This window comes from Halichoerus grypus, chromosome 12 (genome assembly GCF_964656455.1).
Source record: "Halichoerus grypus chromosome 12, mHalGry1.hap1.1, whole genome shotgun sequence".
Taxonomy (NCBI): Eukaryota; Metazoa; Chordata; class Mammalia; order Carnivora; family Phocidae; genus Halichoerus; species Halichoerus grypus.
Window position 1 is genome coordinate 13,992,822 of NC_135723.1, and position 14,325 is coordinate 14,007,146.

The following is a 14,325-nucleotide window of genomic DNA, read 5'->3' on the forward strand; positions in this document are numbered from 1 at the left end:
ATCTGCTCCTCTAACCCAAATCCACTTAGGAACAGAACTAAGAACAGGAAAAAAACAAAAGGACAGAAATAATTATTATTCCAATATGTATTTGAGGAGGAACGCAAACTAACATTTGCATGATCAGATGGGACTGTTCACACCTGCTGAGTAGGTATAACACGATACTGAAATCAACAGCTGAAAAAAAAAAAACATTTTTTATTATGATTGACTGAAAAGCAGCAAAGATTATTGTCACATTCTCATCGTTAGAAGTAGTCATTTGGGTAAATATTTTTACCTGTGCTATAACAATTAAAAGGAAATCATTTCAAATACCTATGCCATCTTCCTTTTTTATCTACAGATAGGGGCTCAATTTAGGTTTTCTGACTTTTATGATAAGCAGATGGGGCAGTATGCCATTTTTCTTTTCTTTTGCATACTAGTGTTTCAGTTTCAGAAGAAGTAAGCATTGTAGCTTGTACATTTTTTTTTTTTTTTTTAATAAGTGACTTTTTTTTTTTTTTTTAAAGATTTTATTTATTTATTTGAGAGAGAGAGAATGAGAGACAGAGAGCATGAGAGGGAGGAGGGTCAGAGGGAGAAGCAGACTCCCTGCCGAGCAGGGAGCCCGATGCGGGACTCGATCCCGGGACTCCAGGATCATGACCTGAGCTGAAGGCAGTCGCTTAACCAACTGAGCCACCCAGGCGCCCGCTTGTACATTTTTAATACAGGCAATTTGTGTACCCTTCAGAACAACTGCTTTTATAATTTCCCAGCTTGACAAAAGTATCTGAGGTTTTTTTAAGCAAATAATTTATGAGAAATGAAATCTTCAGAAAACACGTGGCTACTTTGATGCAACGATTTAGAGAGTATTTGTGACAAGTCATTAACATGTATAATTCCTGGACATACTGAGTCTCTAAAAATTAGAGTACGTACCAAATACCAGGTTATGTAATAGTAACAACCAATTTTAACTCCTGACAAACTAGAAGCTTAAATCTGATATCTGTAAAATGTATCCCAGTTTCCTTTTTTAAAGAACATAGTTGAACCTTTTAAAAGTATATACCTTTGCAATTATTTCCAATAAACAGTATTGATTAATGGATTAGAAATATCTCTCTTTTTTAAACCAAGGTTCTTTTCCCAACTAGGGAAATATACATGAAAGGAAATCTTATTTCTTTTCTGGGACTGAAATACAGTAATTTTGCACAGGATTATGACCATACCATGACATATGGGTGACAGAACGTGTTTGCAACCTGAGAAAAGTTTTATTAAACAGGACAAAACTGTTAGAGTACGTATGACCATGAGAGGTTTTATTATTCCTAGCAAACTCTTAGATATGCTTGATAAATATTTTTATCTAATTTACCTCATCTGTTGTTTTTATTAACAACTAATTTAATATCCTCTACTCTGTAATATCTGCAGAAGCCTGAGTTTTATTTATCTACGAAAAGGTCGTCTTTAACAGGTTATTTATTTAATCCTATATGCCACGATTATTTTAGTTAAATTTGATATACTTACTTGCTCATCAGTGAACACCTACACTGAAGTGGGTATTAACAGTATATAAAATTAGTCTTTACATATTTTCTCCTGCCAAATGTATGCCCAGAGACTTCACTTTTTATCTGTCTGTATAACAAAAACCAACTTGGAAGTTTTTAAAAAATATTGTTCCACCGAAGCAGGTATCTACTGCTTTTAAAATAGCGTGAGCCTGTGGAAACATGGTATTATGTATCTGACATTTCCCATCTAAAAATACATTATGAAGCATGCTGGTATTAATAAACCATGTGCCTTGAGAACCCAAAAGTGCTTTGCTATAATTTGGTTGAAAACAGAGTAAATCGGTATATTTTCCACCATGCTATTAACATACAGCAAACAAATTTCACATCATCCCCTTGGCAGCTTGTCTTGATTGGAAAGTGTGCAAAAAAAAAAAAAAAAACTTTCAGGAGTTTATCAATATTCGTAACCACATTCAGACTGATGAGGTAACAGTTCATAAGTAAGGCTGGATAACTTAGAAAAAAACTGGATCAAAAATACATTACCAGAAGGAGAAAAGAAAGAAAGAAGCCACATATGTTCTCATTTTCCTCACCCCACCCCCAGCATAGAAAAATCACCCTTCCCTTGCAGCAGGGCACTACCATTCAGTTATTGGAAGGCAAATGAAAATACAACAATCCCCTTCCTCTCCTGATTGAGCTTCCGACGCAAAACATTTACACACAAACATGAAGTCCCGATTTCACAGAAAGCGCCCGAACCAGAAAGATCAAGACTCACTGACCCATTTGGAAGACAAAGACGACAGAACAGCGAAGCTCTAAAAATCAGCTTGTGAGGCCTCAGAGAGAGATTCTTCTGGCATTTCATCACAGCAACCCCAGACCAGTTCACCTCCCTGGATCCAGGGAGGAGGCACTAAATAGAGCTGTTTATTATGGCTCTGGTGCTGGATTGCATTAGGAAGCCGAGCAGACCACCTGGACCCTTCAGAGTGTGGCGGTGTTTAATTTGCTGCCTGCCCCTCTGCAGCGTCCAAGACCACTACTACATTTACCAGGCTCAATCACACATTATCTGGGTTAGAAGTAAAGGCACGTGTATTGCTCTATTTCCATTTTCCACACAGAGAGGGAGAGAGGCAGAGAGAATACAGCCCAAATAAAAATATGGAACAGAACAATTTTAACTACTACCTAGGAAACATAGCACTTTATTCTCTCCTCACACTTCCTTCCAGAGCTCACCATCTCCACAGAAAATAAATCCTGAGACATAGATTTTTTTTTCTTTTTTAAACATCCAGGCCAAATTCTAAATTAGATCTGCCCTTGGATTTTTTTTTTTTTTCCTCTGTTGTTGTTTTAATTTTTGTTGTGAAGCCTCGCGTGGAAGTTTGAGGCTGAGGTTCCCTGGCTAGATTTACTGGGTGCCTTTTGCCTCCCGCACTTTCAGCCCTACCCTGGCAGGTCGCTGGAGATACAGATAGAAAGATGGTACTGTAAATATGAATTATGTGAATCATATGGTGAGACCCTTGTGGAAAAAAAAAGGGGGAGTTGAGAAATGGCTGACTCCATACCTGACCAATTACAGCTTGCATGGTCCCCGTATCCTGCTGAGCTGAGAGATCGCAATCCATCGTATGTTGTCTTTGAAAAGGAGAATGGGGGTTTCTGGCATGCATCTGTCAATCAACTTGTGCACTCACAACCATCACCAAAAGCAAGGGGAAAAAAAGTCAAGCTGCTCCACCAAATAGGATGAAACCGTCATGTGACCTCCGGCAGACACGCACACACATATTCACTACCTCCATAGAGCGTAAGAATTTTCTGTAGATATGAAATGACATTGACAAATATCCAATACCAAGTAAATAAAGTGAGACAAACAGCTCTTCACCAAAGACAAAACATTGGCTGTAATCTTCCGCTAAAGGTTTAACAAACCTCTGAGGATTTTTTTTCAATGCTCTAGAAACCAGTGTTTAAAACAAAAACCAAAACAAAATTAACTATTTCATGTGATCATTGAGGCTTTGATTTCTACACCACCACATAAATTCTTTTCAATTATAAGTCATCACCCTACTTCTGCGAAGCTGTCCCTAATGATTTTATTTTCAGATTCTCTAAATGACCTTTGGACAAGACGCAGTCATCTTTGCAGTTTTATATAACATCACCTTTACAGAAAAGCTTGAAATGCTAACCGTCGCAGAACACAGATACCCTGATATTTGTTGATTGGAAGTGGATATATACAATCATTTGTGTAAACTGTGATGACCACTCAAATATAAAATATTCAAAGCGTGTAAATAGTAGTCACTAAACTTTTCATTTCTAAAAGGTTAGGAAATGATTTACTTGCAGCTCATCTAAACTGATGTAAGGTGCTGACAAAGACTTCAACTTTTTTTCATTTAATTTAAGCTATTTGATCCCACACACTTGAGGATAGATTGTTAATGGATTATGGGTCAGCTACTGTAAGGGTGCTCATAACTATGAGCTTTTTAACCCTTTCAGGATTGAGATCACAACCTGATTTCCTACACAACCTGACAGACATTGCCCAGTTGCCCTTTGGAATCCAAAGCCACACAGAATAACTATTAGTTTGGTGCCTTTGTGAAGTTATTAACGTTTACACGTGTCCGCTCTTGAAACTTACGTTCATCGGTTGGCATACTCTTTCTGACTTGTCAAAAAAAAACTGGGCAGGAAAACTTCCTGGTATTTTCAAGGTTCAAAACGAACATCAAGCTTGAGAGGTAGAAAAGTTTTGAGAAAGGTTTAATACAGACTATATACCATTACGTATACTATAGCATTGTATTATATCATCGCTCAAAAATTAATTAAAAGGGACTTCAAGTAAGGAAAAACGTTTTTTCCCAACATTTCTAAAGACAGCTTTAGCAGGAAAGAGTGCAGGGTTAAGGTCTCATAGACTTCTCATTAAGAGTTGCCCCACAAAGTAAAGATAAACACACACACACACACACACACACACACACACACACACACTCTCTCTCTCTCTCTCTCTCTCTCTCTCTCTCTCTCTCTCTCTCAAGTCAGATCCCCAAACAGAATGAAACCGTCACCAACGGGATAGCCCTCCTGGGAACTGACGACTGGAAAGGTCCTCCTAACATGATTAAAATGCACAGCTCCCTACTCCCGCGGAAACCGGGTCGGTCCGTGCCCCTGGAAGCACAGACCTACCGGGGGGTTTCTGCCGGGGAGGGGAGGCAGGGGCAGCCGAGCCGGGACAGCCGGGCCCGGGCCGCGGTGGGCAGCGGCAAGAGCCGGGCCAAACTTGCACGAGGCCTGCGGGCTCGCGGGGGGGCGGGGGCGGTAAGGTGGGAGTGGGGGACGATGCGATCGCTGGCGCGGGCGCACCCCGCACAGACGCGGAGAGTGGCGGGACCAGGGAAAGTTGGGAGGAGGGGCGCGCCGAGCGGCCGGCACCCGCCGCCCGGGCCCCCCGCGCCCCCGCGGGAGCCCAGCTTGGGGTTGCGCCGCCGCCCGGCAGCCTCGGGGCGCCGGCCGGGTGTGGGCCGCAGGCGCCACCTCCCGCAGAGATCCCCCGGAGGGGCGTGGAGGGGGCAGGTTGCCGGGTGAGGCCGCAGACCCCCGGGAAGCCCCACCCTGCGAGTTGGAGTGGTCAGGGTCGGCAAAGGGACAACTGTAGGCCGGCACTCGGGTTATTTACATGACCATCTGGCCTATATTAATGACAGTCATTACTGGTGGTTACGGCTGGAGCCCCCTGCCAAGCACGGTGTGAGACACTTGACACCACATTAGCTCACTAAATCCTCGTGACAACTCGGGAAGGCAGGTACACGTATTCCCATTTTACAGACGAGACACACGGAAAGGATAGCTGCTCGAGATGAACAGGGCCATGGTTTGAACTTGCTCTGAATCTGAAGATGGAGCTCTTCTAAGAAACTCGGGAGTCTGGTAACATTCAGAGTAATGGCTACCATATACAAAGTACAGACTCATTCAAGTATTTTTGGAGACTGTACTACGTGCTAGGTACTGTATTAAGCACTGGAGGTACAGCAATACTGACATAGTTCTTCAGGGGTCTTATATTGGAGTAGTTTGGCCAGATATTTGTGGAATAATCACAGAAATGTAAAATGTTAAACCATTCTTAAAGCTATAGAGGAAAGGAAAAGAGTAATATGAGAACCTATATCAAAGGAATTGACCTAGTCTTGGGTGTGTACGTGAGCAAAGGTAAATTAGCAAAACTTCCCCGAGCAATTGACTTGAAATCAACTAGAACTGGAAAATGGTAGGAGAAAAGGGGAAAGGGATTATGGGGATAAACATTCTCCAAAACAGAAATGTGCAAAAGGTGGGGAGGTGTATGGCTAATTGGAGGAGCTCAAAGAAAGCACAGACCGCAAGGCTGGAGGGAAAGAACAGAGCGCACCTGGTCTCTTAGATTGTATCAAAGATCCTTTACCTTAGCTAGGAGCTCTCAGAATAAGCATGTAGTCTCACACTTAAAATTTTTTAGAAGATTTTATTTCTTTGAAAGAGAGTGAGAGAGGGAGAGAGTATGAGCAGGGGAGGGGCAGAGGGAGAAGCAGACTCCCCCCTGAGCGGGGAGCCTGTTGGGGGCGGGGGATGGGGGCTCCATCCCAGGACTCTGGGATCATGACCTGAGCCAAAGGCAAATGCTTAACCCACTGAGCCATTCAGGCGCCCCTCACACTTAAATTTTTGAACGATGTCTCTGGTTATATGGTGTAAAGTTAGGAGTGTGTGTTGAAGAGGTGGGTGAAAAAGTGGATTTGGTGAGCCCACTTAGCTATGGGGGGTGGTGCTGGTCGTGCAGGGGACGATTTCAAGACAAGACATGCCATTCACAGAACCTGGTGGCTGGTTGACAGGGGAACTTGAAGGAGAGGGAGGTTCTTTCTGGTTTGCACAAACATGCAGCTAGTGAGGTCACTCACCAAGCAAGGGGAGCAAGAGGAAGACCAGGTTGAGGAAGGGCAATAGGGATCATCATTTTGGTTTGAGACTTATTTTCACTACAATCCTCAGGGTAAGAATGATGATCCCCCCCCTTTTTTGGATGAAAAATCTAGGAGTCTAAGAGATATAACAACAACTTGCCCATGACCAGAGAGTAGCAGGGAAGGGTCCTCTGAGAGAAAATCAAGGTTCTTGACCCTTGCATTAGACTGATTTGAAATGAGTTGGTGGTTCTGGGATTATTCAGTTGACTAAAATCTTCCTACCAGGAAACCAAGGTAAAATTGATGATCAGAACCATTCTCTTAAGAACCAGTCTTCATAATGAAGAGTCTTTAGATGGCATGAATTAAGGCATCTCCTTTGGCATGAAAGTTTGGTTGGGACCCTAAGCCCCTGCCCAAATAAAATGGGAGGGACTGGTTTCTAGGTCTAGCATGGCAATGGCAAGAAGGATGTACCAGTAAAAAACACAGAGGTAGTTTTGAATTATCCAACTAACAACTTACATATTTATTGTGAGTTAGGATCTCCTGATAGGTTTTCTGGGTACAACAGAGACTTGATTAAGACCTACTTCCTGACATTTAAAGGTTTATAATCTAGTGGGAAACACAGACACATAAAAATGACTTAAATTCAGCATAGATTGCTTTTTAAAAAAATAAACTGAATGCATAAAAGATTTATCTGAGAGGATTGTTCTATTTTCTCTGGTGAAAGATGCTTATATTTTTAGGTACCATGATATACAGGCTTGGGTTAGGATCTGCTCTTTCCCTTACCTCTGACTAGGCATGGCCTCAGGAAACTGGCAACTTCTCTGTGTCCTGAATTTCTCATCTTCTTTTTTTCTTTTTTTAAGATTTTATTTATTTATTTGAGAGGAAGAGAGAGAGAGCAAGCGAGAGCACAAGAGCAGGGAGAGGGAGAAGCAGAGTCCCCACTGAGCAGGGAGCCCAATGTGGGGCTCGATCCCAGGACCCTGAGATCATGACCTGAGCTGAAAGTCAGACATTTAACCAACTGAGCCACCCAGGCACCCCAAGTTTCTCATCTTCTAACCCCTCAATGGTACTGTCAGAATTTGGGGAGATATATTTTGTAAGAACTATTGAGTTATACTTTGTAAGGTACCCTGGAAATGTTAATTGTTTTCCCATATGGGAAGACTCTAGAGGGGCAGGAAAGATGAATTCTGCTGGGGAACGGAGGAAGATGGGTGGAAGGATTTTGACTATGATATAAACAGAAGGAATCTTCTATTTAGGGCAAAGGGAAAAGCATCACAAAAGCTCCTGTTCCTCCATCAGTGTGGGTGGCCACCACTTTGAAGGTTAGAGCAATGAAAAACCAATGGAGAAGGGCAAGAAGTATCTCTACTAATTTTCACTCCTACTTCCATAATAGAATTTAGCAAGGAAAATTGATTAAGTGAAATATTCGTCCTTCCCATCACCAAATATGGTGCTTTTCCCATCACCAAATATGGTGCTTTTCCCAACCCTTCAAGGCTCTCTCCTTGCCTCACAGCTTAGACATACCTGCCCTTTCTCAAGCTGATGATCTTGAATATAAGAAGCAACCGATCACCACAAATCAGACCAAGTCCCCAGCTTCTCAGCATAGGATGCCCTTAATTTCTTAATCCTCAAACCACAAAGGATACTGAGAGACCAATGCTACACAGGGGACCAAGAGACAGTGGAGGTGTTGGTCATCTCTGTCATTCAAGAAATCCTTGGCAATGTTTAAGGTGAGAAGAGATGATGTCGCTGAGCACCACATCATGGCACCAAGAACCAAAAGAACAAAAGTTTCAACAAAAGTCACCAAGAGGAATCAACTCCGATTGGACTTAGTACATTTCCACTCATGCTATCACAACACGTGGGGTTACTTCAATTCTATATTCCTGTTCTTTTTCTCTGTTAAAATCTGTTCTTTCTCATGTGTATTGTTCATTCCTTTGTTCCAGTTTCATTTTCTCATTTCTCTACTACTCTTTGCTTTTCATTCTTCTGCTTGCTGGTCTCGAAAAGATGAATCTCACCCTCCCTCCAGCTCGTTTGTTTATATTTTCCCCCAGATCTCTCACCCCCCCCATTCTTTTTATGTGTCCTCATGACTTCAGTCTTCTACCTAAAATATGAATCATGGCAGAGCATTCCCTAGAGTATGCCCACCATGCTGCGGTCACATGACTTCAAGGCTGATGTAGGAACTGGATAACAGGTGGACAGGAGACAGTACGGGGGGCATAGAATATAGTCAAGGCTTCTCGGCTTGACAGGGGACATAGAATATAGTCAAGGCTCCTTGCAGTCTTCAGTTCGCAACTGTTGGACATGTCTCCTGCCCTCTTTCTTCATGGTCTGTTTTTTTCTGGGATTTCACTGGGCACCATCAGTTTCTGGAATGATCCGTCACTGTCTCCCTTCGCAATACCCCCTCAATACCACATTTTTGCCTATGCTTCCAAGTTTTGTAGATCATTTCTCTCGAACGGTCTTTTCAATTGCCATCAGTTCGTTTCCTTAAGCAACATGAGCCAGATTTTACTTCCACAGGCCCCTGAACAGTTATAACTAATCTGCACCCTGGGATCGTTCATTGTCACTTTCACATTTCTAGGGAAATGGAGCACAAGAAAAGGACCCAAAGCAGAATGATTATTTTTAAAAGAGAAGAGTGGGAGGAGGGACACGCTAGCACACCATGACCCAGGACTGCAGATTTGGGAGCGGCTTGGCAATGCTGAGCCAGGTGCTATTGACCTTGAGGACCTGTTATGTAGTTTTCATCTACTACGTGAACTGGGAGTACTGCTTTTCCCCCGAGAGACAGTGACAAGATTTTACCTTTCAAATGACTAGCTGAGAGTCCAAGAGCCTGTTGACTCTGGGCCTGTGAACATACTAATGCACGATCACACCTCAGACTTCGTCATCTTTTCTACCAGGAGACCATATCCTGGCTGCAAACAGAAAAAGCCGGCACAAGTAGCCAATTGTCCCTTAATTTCCATTTGCCCCTTTCATGAAGTGCTGTGGTTACGGTAGGGCATTTTGTTCTTCCAGAATATATTTCTTCGGCCTGCACATCCTCGGAAAAAGGCTTTGGAAGGCTCCTGGGTCTCACCGTAACATCCGCGGCGTTGGAGCCTGAGCCCAAACGCTAACACGTAACTTCTCCTGAAAATTCTCCACGGCGGTATAGACGCAGCCTCTGTCTCCTTACAGTTCGCCGGGGAGACTTTTCCCTCTTTATTTCACGGCTATAGTTCCACATGCCTGAAAAAGCTAAATACCACTGTCTTTTTATTCCTCATATCAATAGGTTGACAGCACTTCGACCTAAACGCGTTCCTGTCTTTTAAAGACAAGCGTTTCTAAATGAGTGTCTGCATGGAACCAAGTGTTCTTAATGAAGAGAACTTCACAATTCACAGCTCTAACTTTGGAACATTAATTTCTATCCTTTTTTTTTTTTCTGTCATCATTAGCACCAGTAATCGTAACAATAATAACAGGAAATACAGGAGTGGTTCTCAAGGTACAGTTTAATTTGAGGACTCCTGAGGGTTCCTGAGACCCTTTTAGGGGGTCCATGAGGTCAGAATTTGTTCAAAATAATGTTAAAATGAGATTTTTCTTTCCACTTTCGGTTTCTGTGGAGAGTATAACGGACTTTCCCAAAGCTTCCTGACGTGTGATTTCAGAGCAGATTGAATGCAGAAGCAGGTATGGTTCCAAGTATCTTCTAGTAAGTCAGACATTACCAAGATTTGCAAAAATGTAGAACAGTGTCACTTTCTAACTAATTATTTTGTTTGGGGGGAAATATGGTTATTTTTCATGTAAAAATTATGTTATTATATAACTACTTTAAATGACTTCATAAATATTATTAAAGGCTTCTTGGTTTTGATTTCTAATGTAGTAAATATTGATAAATTTAACCCACAACACAGAAGCATTTTCGGGTGCTAAATAATTTCATTATAGTGTAAAGAGATCCTAAGACCAAAACGTTTGAGAACTATAGACATACTAGAGTATTGACTATATGCCACATACTCTCCTAAGCACTCCGTACACACACACACACACACACACACACACACACACGTATACATATACATATACATATAAACACATTTCATCCTCACATCGGCCCTAGAAGGCAGATTTTTTTTTTATCTTGATTTTACAAATGAGGACACTGATTGCAGTATTTTGACTTTTATGGATGCAAAGTTTCTTAGAGATGAACCCACCCAAAACAATAATTTTATATATGGGTGAACTGAGATATGCAATATCTCCTGGACGGGAGTGTTGTAAAAATCATTAAAGTAGAGTCTTTAAAAGTTTTATGCCGAATCAAATGTGTGATCAGTATCAACCGTTTGTTCAGTAATTCAGGAGTGTCCCTAGTGACTGTCACATGCCTCAAAGTCGAGCCCAAAGGAACAGAACTGTCTGGTTCCTCTACCATCTCTACCACTCACGCCTTTACTGCATTGTGCCTGAACAAAGGTGTTGGGCTTTTAATACCCTTTCCAGTTACAACATTTTGTATCTGCCAAATCCCCAGGTCAAATAGACAGATCCATGCAGAGCATAAAAAATACAATGTATGCTTCTGAAACAGCCATTTGATTATAAAACTATAGTTGAAGTACTAAACCAAAAAAGAAAAAAAAATGACACTCATGAAACAGAACCTAATGTGTATAATAGCGTAATCATCTAGCCCCACTATTCCAAATTCTAAAAGGATTATCCTTTTAGGGAGGGAATTTTATTTCTTCAGGAAAATATTTGATGAACTGCTTAGCCAGGAATGTCTAAGGGCAAGGTAGAAGAAAACAAGATAACATAGACAGAGCTAAATAAAATTAAATTATAGGTCAGGAAGAACAGAAAGGAAGGGCAAGGAGCCTGAGAGCGTGGGAGTGGGTGAGAAATTCCCCATCATACCCCATGAGGTGAATCAGAGAGACTCTTACGAGCAAGAATAGCTAACATTCAATATTTTCTTTAATATGTTGTTGCCACTGCTGTTTTTCCCTGCACTGCATATACTCTGATTCCCAAACCTGCAGCAAACTCTGCTATGCACACAAACCCTTGTGTGAGAGATTTTCTTTTTTTTTCGGGAGAATGAAGAGCTTAATGCCACATCTGAGCAGACCAAAGAACCATGGGAAGTGAGTTGTCATGAGTTCAGGCAGAGCCTGAATGAGTGACAGCATGTAAACTACGATCTGTTATCATGCAAGAAATGCAAAACTAGACTGACTTTCTTGAGTAACAAAGGGAATTTGGTGGCTCACCAAACTAGAAAGTTCAGAGTGGGTAAGCTTCAGGTCTGGCTTGATCTCATGGTTTATAACTTCAGGAGAGCTACATCTCTCCCTGAGGCTCTTGACTCCCTTTCAATCTGAGCATCCCTTTGGCTGAGACTGGCTTCTCCCAGGATAGCGAGGGCTGTAACTGCCCCAGACCTCACACCACATCATTAGCCGTATCATCTGGAACACAAGACAGGCCTTCTGGTTCAGATATCCAAACAAAAGCCCAGAGATTCTCTCTGATTAGACCAGACTAGGCCACACACCCAGCCCTTGGTGGCAGAACACACTGGACGGCTTCGCCTAAGAGGTGTTACCCACTGTGGTGGTTTTCCGCTGGAGACAGAATCAGGAGCCCTGAACACGTGTGAATCCACAAACAGCAATGAGGAGCTGTAGGAAAAGGAGAATGAATGCTGGGTGGAAAGAGGGGCAGTTAAAAAAAGAAAAAAAAAGTCTACTACAGCAACCCCTGAGAATCCACTGCTCTTTCCTGAATCCCTGAGCAATGCATGACAAGGGACTTTTGCATCAATTTTATCTACATGTCAAAGGACAGGCTGACTTCAGCTGACCTGATGGTTGTATGGAGTTTTATTTATTTATTTATTTTTAAAGATTCATTTATGTATTTGAGAGGGAGAGCGCACGCATGCAGCAGGAGGGACAGAAGGAGAGGGAGAGAGAGAATCCATGGTGAGCGCGGAGCTGGACCCAGGGCTCGCCCCCAGGACCCTGAAATCACAACCTGAGCCAATCAAGAGTCGAGCGCTTAACCAACTGAGCCACCCAGGCGCCCTGGGTGTACAGAGTTTTAAAAGAGAACATTCATAAATGCCTGTCCCAGTGCCTGGACATTCTTACAAATTTAATTCCCTCTTCCACTTTCTTTCTTTGCGCCTACAGAATATAGTGCATATGACTTGGACTTTAAGGGACGGTGTTGATTTTTGGAAACACTGTTCCTAAAAGAGAAAGAACACTTAGAAGTTATAAAACAACATAAAAAGAATGGGTGGTCATCTTGGCCTTAGAGAAGAACGGAGGTAGTCGTGTTTATTGCAGCATACAGAAATTTGAGGACATAAATAGAAATAGAAATGAGAAGCACATCAATAAAACCCTGCAAAGTGCTTGTTTTGTTTCACACATCACATTAGTGAATGAATTCACATTTACAGATGCTGTTGGTGGGGACACTAAGGAGCCAGCAATGGTGGGATTTACCGGAAGAAGGGATGCTGAGAGCAAGAAAGAGTCCAGTGAAGATTGGCCTTTGGTTGGGCCCAGGGTGAAGAGGAAAGTTGATCTGGCAATAAGATGAGTATGGAGCTTAAAACACAAAAATCACATTTAAAGGAACGGATTATTCTAAAGGCAACAAAACAAAATGATAAATCTTATTAAATACCCATCGTATTGGCAGTCTTCTTGAGTTGTTTCTAGAAGCCACAGTCAAACCCAAGTGGTTAAAAATATAGCATTTTAATCTACTTTATTTATTTATTTATTTTTAAAGATTTTATTTGTTTGACAGAAAGAGACACAGCGAGAGAGGGAACACAAGCAGGGGGAGTGGGAGAGGGAGAAGCAGGCTTCCCGGCGAGCAGGGAGCCCAATGCGGGGCTCGATCCCAGGACCCTGAGATCACGACCTGAACCGAAGGCAGATGCTTAACGACTGAGCCACCCAGGCGCCCCAACATTTTAATCTACTTTAATCTATATTGTTTACCCACCAGTAGATGACCCTTCCAGTACTTTAGCCCTTGAGCTGCTCATCCTCAGAGCTCTTACCCCCACCCATGTCAGCCACCTGCTCTAGACATACCCAGAGCCCCCCAACAACTGCACACCTCCACAGTCTCAACTCCACTTATCCCAGTCTCATGCCATGCTCCATGTATATAGAATTCACCTGAGTTCTATCATTTCTTTGACCCCACTGGGACCCAAAGCCACTGACCTTTATTGTCCTTGATGTCATTCCCTCCTCAAAAAGCTTAAATTTCATGGTTCATAATTATAAGCATTTTCTTGTTGGAAGGAAAGGATTACCAGCTGGTTCTGTGAATGTTCCTCTAGCCTCACAGACAGAGAATTTGACTAGTGGTTGAGTCTATTTGCAACTTTAACACAAGGAATTGTTAGGAGTTCATCTTATGCCAGATTGAAGAATGAAAATCTGGTTGAGGACTAGGCACCAGACCAAGCACTTGGGAGCTGTAAATTGAGAGCTTGCTCCTGAAGGGGCTTCGTGGCCAGCTAGGTAGAAAAGCTGGGGAGATCCCGAGCCCATGGCTTCCCCGAGCTGATGTCATCTGGTGACTAGGTACCTCCCAAAGGCAGAATGACTGGGAAATCATGGTGTTCATAGAAGAGTCACACACATCTTCTATGCTATCACTTTGCATGTTGTATT

At 42.4% G+C, this 14,325-nt stretch overlaps 1 protein-coding gene across 3 annotated transcripts in view; it reads right to left on the bottom strand.

Moving 5' to 3' along the window:
* POU6F2 (POU class 6 homeobox 2) overlaps nucleotides 1-3,244 on the bottom strand; it is a 466,268-nt gene extending 463,024 nt beyond the window's left edge. For 2 of the 3 annotated variants that reach the window (XM_078059987.1, XM_036108955.2), the window contains exon 1: nucleotides 3,116-3,244. In XM_078059987.1, coding sequence (XP_077916113.1) covers nucleotides 3,116-3,220 — 105 coding nt within the window. In that variant the 5' untranslated portion in view covers nucleotides 3,221-3,244. Of the gene's footprint in view, nucleotides 1-2,317; nucleotides 2,521-3,115 lie in introns of those variants that run through there. The other variant, XM_078059988.1, reaches the window with a different exon arrangement.
* Nucleotides 3,245-14,325: the final 11,081 nt, after the last annotated feature.